Consider the following 10,065-nt stretch of genomic DNA (forward strand, 5'->3'; position numbering starts at 1 on the left):
CTAGTGTTCTATGATTCTATGATTCTATAGTAGCAGAGCATGGAGAGGCACTTCAGTTCGCAGGGCAAAAGTTCTGACAATGGGCGATCTCTGAGAATGTCGTGATTTTCTGCCATTTTGTTTTTCTGGAATGTGTTTGTATGCTTTGTGCCTCCTTGCCTGAGGAGGTTCTGAAGCCTAGGACTATAATAGGGTTTAAAAGAGAACTAGATACATTCATGGAGGTTAGGTCCATTAATGGCTATTAGCCAGTATGGGTAGGAATGGTGTCCCTAGCCTCTAGTTTGTCACAGGGTGGAAATGGATGGCAGGAGAGAGATTGCATGATCATTACCTGTTCGATTCACTCCCTCTGGGGCATCTGGCATTGGCCACTGTTGGCAGACAGGATACTGGGCTGGATGGACCTTTGGTCTGACCCAGTGTGGCCATTCTTATGTTCTTATGTGCCTTGTATCACTCAGGTATGTGTGTTTGTGCAATATCAGCCCTATTCTTGTCTGATTACGTGAGCATAATCTGCCTCTTGACCACAGCTCAACTTTGCTTTATATTAGTAAACTCTTGATGCCTTTTGCCTAGGCCTTGGGCCTCCCACCAGGCCTGTGATACATGAGCTTATGTTTCGGGCCCTTTTCTTACAGCACTAGTCAATCCATTTAATTGGTATTAAGCCAGACGGACCTGGTTTTGTAATGTTTGTCCCCTGTTCAGCACACTATTGATATAAACTCAGCCATGCTTTCGCTGGTACCATACATGGAGGATGCTGTTTTGCAGAATGTGTTGCTCTGCCCCCACCAGTGTGAGCTCATGTGGATCCTGCATGTGAGGTCACACTGGTAAGGGTAGTGTGGCCTGCACTGGAAAATGTCACTCTCTCTGTCCCATGACCTCACATGCACTGGGCATGCAGGCGAAGGTGGGGACAATGGAGAGGTTCTTCTGTGTTGTGGGGCTGCCTCAGTGGCCACTCTTGATACTGGGTTCTGCTCAGATCTTTCTTTGGCCAAAGAGCTTGAAGACCCGATCCCGGATCTGCTTGGTCTTCAGGCTGTAAACTACCGGGTTTAACATGGGGGGGACAACAAGGTACAAGTCAGCCAGCAAGACTTGGGTGTGACGTGCAAGGATGAGGTCAAACATGTGCAGGTACATGGAAAGGAGCCCGCCCATGTAGAAGAGCAGGATGACGCAGAGGTGGGAGCTGCAGGTGCTGAAGGCCTTGAGACGCGCCTCGTGAGATGAGAGCCGTAAAACAGAGCGGAGGATCATGCCGTAAGAGAAAGAGATGCAGATGGAGTCTGCCACCACTAAGGCTGTGGCCACGACAACATTTAACAGGTCACTGACTTCTGAGTATGTGCTGGCCAGCTCCACCACGGCCATGTGCTCACAATAGGAATGAGGGATGACATTTGTTTTACAGAATGGCAGACTGGTTAGAAGGCAGGTTAAAGGTGTCACAACTGCCAACCCTCTCGCAAGGGACAGCAGCCCAATCATGGCAATCTTTGGGTTGGTTAGGATAGTCTTGTATCTCAAGGGGTTGCAGATAGCCACGTATCGGTCATAAGACATGGCCAAGAGCACTCCCGATTCCACGGCAGTGAAGGTATGGATGAAGAACATCTGGAGGAAGCAGGACTCGTAGCTGATCTCTCCGGAATCCAGCCAGAAGATGCTCAGCATTTTGGGGACAACAGCCGTGGAGAAGACCAGATCAATGACAGCCAGCATGGAGAGGAAATAGTACATGGGCTCATGGAGGGTCACATCCTGCTTTACCACGAAGAGGATTGTACCGTTTCCTAGCAGAGCCAGCACATACATGAGGCAGAATGGGATGGCGATCCAGACGTGCTGAGATTCCAGGCCGGGGATGCCGGTCAGCAGGAATGTAGGGGGGTTAGGGCAGGACAGATTGGAGGCTGACATGACGTACAGCAGACGTGGATCAATCCATGCATGAAGTTCTTTCCCTGCAATACAATAATCGAATAATTCTCACTTGTGAATTTCATTTGGGAATTTTACTTGGGTACACCACCTCTTTAATCTCCCTAAGGAGAGAGCTTGAAAACAAACTGTAATTTCTGATAGCTGACTGCTCAGTCTCAAGACATGAGCACACTGACCCTCCTGCTTTGTAGGACAGAGGAATCAGATCAGAGTCTTAAAAAAGCTGATTTTTTTAACAAAACAAACAAAAAAAGATATATTTGGTAAAGCATACTTGGTTGCCAGGTGTGACAGAGCAACCGAAGAAAAAATTAAATCACAGAGAATTCCTTCCCTCGGACTCAGTTTTAGTTACAGTGTACAAGGGAGGTTAGCACAGAGGAGTATAAACAAACAAACAAACAAACAAACAAACAAACAAACAAACAAACCAATTTGACCAAATCTAACTAAACATTCTCAGTTCACTTACATATCCTTTGCTCCAGGGTTCAGTCATTCCTTACACATAAATATCACCAAAACCTCCATGCCTTTATTCCTCGTTCAGTCCATTTCTTTCTTTCCAGCTCCTGCTCTAAAAACTCATAAAGAACTGCAGCAGGCACATCGCTGCTTTCAATTCAAAACACTTTGGGTATGTCTACACTGTAAGGCTATTAGGGGACACCGGAGGTCTCCCGAAATTGCTATCCTGTGTCTACACAAGCCGCCCATTATTTCAAAATAGTTTTTGAAATAACTGGTGCACTATTTCGCCATCCCAGTAAACCTCGTTGCTCGAGGAATAAGGGATGGTCAAAATAATGCTTTATTTCAAAATTTGGTGCTGTGTAGATGTGCCAAATTTCAAAATAAATTATTTCAAAATAAAACCAAAATAAGGGTATGTCTACACTACATGTAGTCATTCAAAGTTTAAATATCCCAGGCTTCATTTGCATCTTGCCGGGCGCCGCCATTTTTAAATCCCCGTTAGTGCGGACTCCGTGCCCACGGCTACACGCGGCACAGAGTAGGTAGTTCGAATTAGGCTTTCTAATTCGAACTACCGTTACTCCTCGTGGAACAAGGTGTACCAATAGTTAGAATTAGAAAGCCTAATTCGAACTACCTACTCAGTGCCGCGTGTAGCCGCGGGCACGAAGTCCGCACTAACGGGGATTTAAAAATGGCAGAACCCGGCAAGATACAAATGAAGCCCGGGATATTTAAATCCCGGGCTTCAATTGCAACTTCGAATGACTACATTAACCACCCTATTTCGAACTAGGGTGGTAGTGTAGACATACCCTAAGATACTCAATTTGAATAGTGCAAAGTGTGTTTCTTATTTCGAGGATAGGGTGCAGTGTAGACGCACCCTGTCTTCCTATTGGCTCTCCTGGATCCCTGACAACACTTTCTGGATTCCCACTGTTCTGGATTTAACCTTTTACAGACAATTTAGTCACTGAATGCTGGGATGTTTAGAAAAGGGTAGTACCCCTCCTATCCATCATGGGGGAGGGGGAATCAGGGCTTTGGCTGGGGATGGTTTGGGGGATGAGCCGTTTGCAGTGCAGGAAGGGGCTCCAGGCTTAGGCAAGGGGGTCGGAATGCATGAGTGGGTTCAGGACAGGAGGCTGGGATTGGGAGGGGGTCTGGGTGGAAGTTTGGGTTCTGGAGGGGGCTCAGATTTAAGATATGGGGTATAGGGGGGAGCTACGTTGGGGGGGCTCAGGCTTGCACAGTGGGTTGGGGATCAGGGTGCTCTTACCTGGGGCAGCTCCTGGTTGTTGTTGTTGTTGAGGAACAGGTGGCTCTGTTTAGTCCATGCTGTCCCATGCTGCCCTTCTGTGGCTACCACCACCCAGAGCTACCTTTGGCCAGGATTCCTGGCTAATGGGAGCTATAGGAGGAGCCTCCAGACAAGGGCAGTGCTGGGAGAGAGCTTCCTGGCACTCTCAGTGATGTGGATCCAGCCAAGGGGAGAGGAATGGCAGCACACCAAGCCACTTTCCACCCCCCGGAAGGGCTGGCCCCGAACAGAAGAGTTTTACGGGCTGCGACTCCTAAAGCCCCTTTCTTAAACCTGGGAAGCACCACGCTTCCCTGGCCCTCACTACTCATCAGTAACTGACCTCCGGTATAGCACAGGGCATAAAACTTCACCCAAGTACCTTGCATGGAGCCCAGTGGCTTGGATCTGACTAAAGCATCTTCCAGAAAGGCCTCCACTCCAAAATTGTCATCTCCAGCCTGATTCTGGCCTGCATATTTATACCTGCCTCTGGAAATTTCCACTGCATGCATCTGACGAAGTGGGTCTTTGCCCACGAAAGCTTATGCTCCAACACTTCAGTTAGTCTATAAGGTGCCACAGGACTCCTCACCGCTTTTGCAGATTCGGACTAACACGGCTACCTCTCTAATACTTCACTCCAAAATGAAGACCTCAAGAGATGCAGGGCCCATCACGTCCCCAGGTGTCTGTCCCAATGGCAAATCACCTTCACTTGTAACAACGTGGGTCTCATTTCTCATCGGAATTTGGCTGTCTGTAACTTCCAGACAGTGGTTCTCACTCTGCCAGTAGATTAATGTATCCTTTACTAGCTGGGATTCTCACCCCAAGAAGACAGAAACCTTAGTCGAGTCATCTCTTGTTAACCCTGATGAGCTGCATGGTTTGAGCTCTTTATGTCTCTCGCTTCCAGGCATTTTCCCAGCCTCCAAATCATTTTTGCAGGGTTTCTCTGTCTTTTCAATTTTTCAACATCTCTTTAAAATGTGGACACCAGACCTGGTGGCCATGTTCTCATGTCGGTGCCCCCCGTGCCGTACACAGCGGTAAAGTCGCTGTCCTGCTCCACTCAAGAATCATGCTAACCCTGTTTGGTCCAGGTGGGCAGGGATACTAAACGGTGCTCTGAAGCATCTCTCGCCTGTGTTTGCCAGAAGCTGGAAATGGGCGAATGGGGATGGATCACTTGCTGATTGCCTGTTCTGTTTATTCTCTCTGGGGCATCTGGCAGTGGCCAGTTGGAAACAGGCCACTGGGCTAGATGAACCATTGGGCTGACCGGGTCTGGCCAGTCTTATGTTCCTACTTATCATAATGGACTTCAAATTCAAGTTCCCGGTGTTGGCAGTTTCTGTGTAAGAAAATTACCATCTGAGAGGTGTGTAATGGTGCCCCAGCTGTACCCCATCCTACTCTCTGTTAGCCAGTACATTGATCCATGTGCACTCATGGTCCTGTGGTGCTGAGCTATTAGCAACTCCAAATACAGGGGGCAGTGTCTTTGCCATACGAGGGGCACCTCTCTTGCTTCCTAAAAAGGCTGTAACCCATGTTTTTAACTTTCCCATCACTCACACTCTCCCAAAAGGTATCTGAAATGCCAGTTATATCACCTCTCTTCTCAGCAGTGCGAAATCCCAGTTCCTGTCACTTATTACCAAGTCTCCTAGCAGTGGTGTATGAGCCACGGAAACATTTTCCTCCCTTTCAGTCTCCTGACACAGAGGCCTTTCCAAAGAGCAGCTCTCGCCTTCTCCCCTCGCCCCATCTATTCAAACAGCCCAACCCAGTCACCTACCTCCTGGCAGGTCTCCTGTCTGTCCTTCCTCATGCCTCTGTCCTGCTGTGCCCGTGTGTGTGTGCATGAAATGCCCGAGCAACATTGCAGGGTCTTTATAATTCATCTCAGCTGAACCTACTGGGATGTGTGCAGCACAGGGCCGTCTCTGGGGACTCTGGCCTCCCTGACTGTGCTAGTCAGTTAGGAGAAATGGGACTGGCCCTACATGGGTTCTCATGGCCCTGCACTGCCTTGCCAGCCCCAGGGTACGGAAAGCACCGGGACAGGGTGGTGCAACCTAGTTTAGCTGTGCACATTAGGGGTAGTGGGGTAGGTCGCATCTTTCTGTGTAATTCCTCCCTCGGGGGAAAATCTCCTCGGCTGAATGTCTGCCAGGTCAGTGCCACACTCTAGAGCAGGTCAAACAGAGCTCCTTGCACAGCAGCCGGCTGTGAAAGGATGCCCTGCCTGTGGCCACGGATGGATCTCACCTTGGATCTCCTGGCAATTCTCTATTGGCTAAGGCAGAAAGCCATCTCCCCTGTGCCCTGGAGTGCATCACATTCCCTTCCCCCGCTAGTTTCGCCTCATCCTCCGTGCTCTCTGCACCAGCGTCAGGAGTAATAATGGGACGAGGCGAGTCTCTCGTGCGATATTGGCCTTTTGGGCAGCTGTAGCCAGGGCCGTGACTAAAGAAACATTTGGGGTCTCGGTCAAGTCACGTGTATGGGCCTCCCTTTAACATCTTTTATAAGGGTGAAATTTGATCACAATGAGCTTTTCCAGGGCAGCTTCAGGCTGCTGGTTAAATCCTGGTAATACCCAGCCATGTAGTTATAGTGTTGTTCCATTGCAGCTCTGGTTTATAATGATAATGAAGTTGATATAATTAAAAGAACCTCCCTGAGTTTCTGACGGGATGGGCTGCGTCCCAGCGCTTACATGCCAGACTCCACCATCCCACACTTCCTGGCAGCAAACGCTGCTTTTAGAGCCCGGGTTGATGCTGCTTCCTGGACCCTGGACAAAGAAGGAAGCCCCCCACCCCACCTCTCTGGAGACATAACTGGCTGCAGCTGATTCTTCATCATTTGTAATTCGGAAAAACCTGTGCGCCCCTGAAGCCGCTTCTGGCTGGGGTTGTCAGCAAATTCCTGCCTGCCGTTGCTGTGTTTGGGAAGGCCCCATCAACGGGTCCCGAGGGATGAAGCCGCAGAGCACCGGGAGCAGTGTTGTCCCATGTGTCTCTGTGCCTGCTAGGGCTAGCCACTGTATGCCAGTGGTGGGGGTGAGGGGTTGGGGGGAGTTAGTGCAGAGTTGGGGTGCACAGGAGCACCAGTAGAGTGCAGGCACAAGGAGTGCAAGGGGCTGGGGTGCACTGGAAGAGCTGGGTGGTGTATGTCCTCCTCACCTGAACCCCCACCAATACCCCCCTCCCCTTCCCTTCCTTCCCACCCATCCCCACTTATCTTCCTCTTCATAATCCCTCTCCACTCTCCCCACACCACTCTCCCTCTAATTTGTCCAGCCTCTGATTCCTGATACTGGTCTAGGAAGCATTCATAGGCATAAGCCTCCATCCTCAGCCCAAGATGGGTCACATTCTCCTCCCAGTTGAATTGCCTCCCCCCTATGATTCACAAATTGGAGCACTCTACAGGCAGCTCCTGCCAAACTCCTTTTGTCTAACGAGGCTGTGACTGGCTTCCCCTCAGGTATGGGAATGGACCGGGGGGGTGAGTTCACACCATCCCGCTCCAAGCTTGCCGACAGAGAGGGGCAAAGGAGGCAACTGCCCCAGAGCCCAGCAATTCACAAGTAGCTGGGGCTCCCAGTCACTGTCTGGGGGAGGATAGCTCCAGCCCCGCCCCTTCTGGCTGAGGCCCCGCCCCTTCCAGGAGTAAGGAGCTGGCCCACTTTCCTTGCCCAGGGGCTTGGTGAATCTGCTGATCCCACTGTCGATCTCAATGAAATCGATCTGTGAAGGGGCGTGACTAGCTGTTCGGGGGGGAGGGGACATGCAAGATATGACTTTGGGCCCGCTCGCCTCTCACTGCTCACCTCTTGAGCATTACTGCTTAGGTAACGTTCATGATTTTATCCCACTTTCTTAGTATATTAAAGAGTGATTAAGTGATTTTATGTAGTTCTAAGTGTGCCTGGTGTTTCACAGGGTGAAAATAACTTTAGTTTCTTACAGGTACTGTCATATCAAACCCAGGTCAGGGGGTTGGGGGATGTGATATGACGGTACGTATAAGACATTTAAGTATGGGGTGGAGTGTGTGTGGGGGGAGGCTCATGGCAGAGGGTTACAGAATGGGGGAGCTCAGGGCAGGGAGGTTTGGAGGTTTGGGAATCAGGGGAGAGGGATGTGGGGATGCAGAAATCAGGGTAGGGGACTGAGGAAAGGAGGCTCAGGGCAAAGGGTGTGGGGGTACAGATATAAGGGCAGGGAGGTAGGGGGTAAAAGGGTCAAGGCAGAGGGATAAGGGAGTGGGGGGCTCAGGGCAAGGGGTGTGGGAGTGTGCAGATATAAGGGCATGGAGGTAGAGGTGACAGGGTCAAGGCAGAGGGCTGAGGGGGGTGTCAGGGCAGAAGTTTGGGGGTGCAGATATAAGGGCAGGAAGGTAGGGGTGACAGGGTCAGGGCTGAAGGAGTGAGGGGCTCAGGGCAGAGGGTTTGGGGGGTCAGGAATAAGAGTAGGGGGCTGGGGGATGTAGGGGTGAGTGCGGGGGGAGGGAGGAAGGGCGGGAGGTGCCGGGTGAGTGTGACATGGAAACGGGGTGAGATAAATGGCTTAGACAGAGGGAGAAGAGCAGAGAGGTTGTCAAGAGTCGTGCAGGGCTCAGATGAACATGGCTCGCCCTGCCCCTGCGGAGTGGCAGCTGCCAGAGAGGCAACACCGCAAGTTGCTCCCCCCACTGGTGGATGGATGCTCTGGCCAGAGCCATTCTCATCCCCTAAGACTGCTGCTGACACAGAGGGGACTGAGGATGGCTGGAGCAGTGACGACTGTGCCAGCTGCCATGGTGGGTGCGATCCCCTGACATGGCCCTTGCTCACCCTGTTTCTCTGGGATCAGCTGCATTTAACGCAGCTCAGGGGGTGCAGCTGAAATCACAGGTCACTTCTGAGGGTATCGGGGCATCAGCCTGGGGCACTGAGTTCCCACCGCCAAGCTCTACCCAGTCTGTGCTGGCCCACGCCACAGAGGGACCTGGTCGGCTGGCCTGCCCTAAGTCCTGTCGATCAGGGGTTAGCCAGCGTGGCATGCTGGCCCCAGAGCCTGATTGGCTGTTTCCCCCCAGGAAATAGTGAGGGTAGCCAATCAGAGGAGGTTTCTCCCCTAGGCAGGGATGGAAATGCTGTTCCTGGTGATGGAATCAGGAGAATTCATAGAATCATAGAACCGGAAGGGACCTCGAGAGATCATCAAGTCCAGTCTCCTGCCCTCATGGCAGGACCAAGCACTGTCTACCATCCCTGACAGGTGTCTGTCCAACCTGCTCTTAAATATCTCCAGTGATAGAGATTCCACAACCTCCCTAGGCAATTTATTGCAGTGCTTAACCACCCTGCCAGTGAGGAAGTGTTTCCTAGGTGTGTCTAGAGTACAAGGTTTTGTTGACAAAAGTGGACTTTTGTCGACAAAAATATACCTGCGTCTACACTACTGCCGAGTTCTGTTGACAGTAAGTCGACAGAATGCAGCAGTTTTGTCAACGGCGGTAAACCTCATTCTACGAGGAATAACGCCTTTTTTCAACAAGAGTTACGTTGAAAAAAGGTGCTATTGCATCCACACTGTGCTTTTTCAAAAGCAAGCGTCTACGCTCTCTCGAAAAAGCGGCTTGATTTGTCTACAGTACTGGTTGTAGCCTAGACACTCTTTTTCTACAGAGGCTTTGTCGACAGTATCTGTTGACAAAGCCTCTGTTGAAAAAAGCCTGTAGTCTAGATGAAACAAAAGACAGGACTATGCAGCACTTTAAAGACTAACAAGATGGTTTATTAGGTGATGAGGATTCGTGGGCCAGATCCACTTCCTCAGATCAAATTTTGGAAGAAAATTGGCATGACCATATATACCAAAGGGATACAATAAAAAAAAGTGAACACATATAAAATTGACAAATCAGATTTTAGAATAGAGGGTGTGTGGGGGGGGGGGGGGAGGAGGAGGTTAGTGTCTATAAGATAATGATATTAGGGGTGATAATTGGGGAAACTATCTTTGTAATGGGTAAGGTAGTTAGAATCTTTGTTAAGGCCTATTCATAAAGTGTCAAATTTAAGCATGAATGATAGGTCTGAGGTTTCCCTTTGTAGTCTGGTGTTAAAGTCTCTTTGAAGTAAGATACATGTAGTGAGGTTGTTGAGACAATGCCCAGTCTGGTTGAAATGACAAGAAACTGTTTTTTCTTTGTGAAAGTGTCTAATGTCTGATTTGTGGGCATTGATTCTTTGGCGAAGTGTCTGAGAAGTTTGTCCAATGTACATAGCAGACGGACGCTGTTGGCACATGATGGCATAA

General features: G+C 50.1%; 1 protein-coding gene across 1 annotated transcript; it reads right to left on the minus strand.

Moving 5' to 3' along the window:
• Positions 1–993: 993 nt before the first annotated feature.
• On the minus strand, positions 994–1,938 carry LOC102458693 (olfactory receptor 52E4-like). The gene has a single exon (XM_006126557.4). It carries the CDS (start codon positions 1,936–1,938, stop codon positions 994–996), a length of 945 nt encoding a protein of 314 aa, XP_006126619.4.
• Between the last annotated feature and the right edge of the window lie 8,127 nt (positions 1,939–10,065).

The sequence above is a fragment of the Pelodiscus sinensis genome, chromosome 1 (assembly GCF_052426305.1).
Source record: "Pelodiscus sinensis isolate ZL-2025 chromosome 1, ASM5242630v1, whole genome shotgun sequence".
Taxonomy (NCBI): Eukaryota; Metazoa; Chordata; order Testudines; family Trionychidae; genus Pelodiscus; species Pelodiscus sinensis.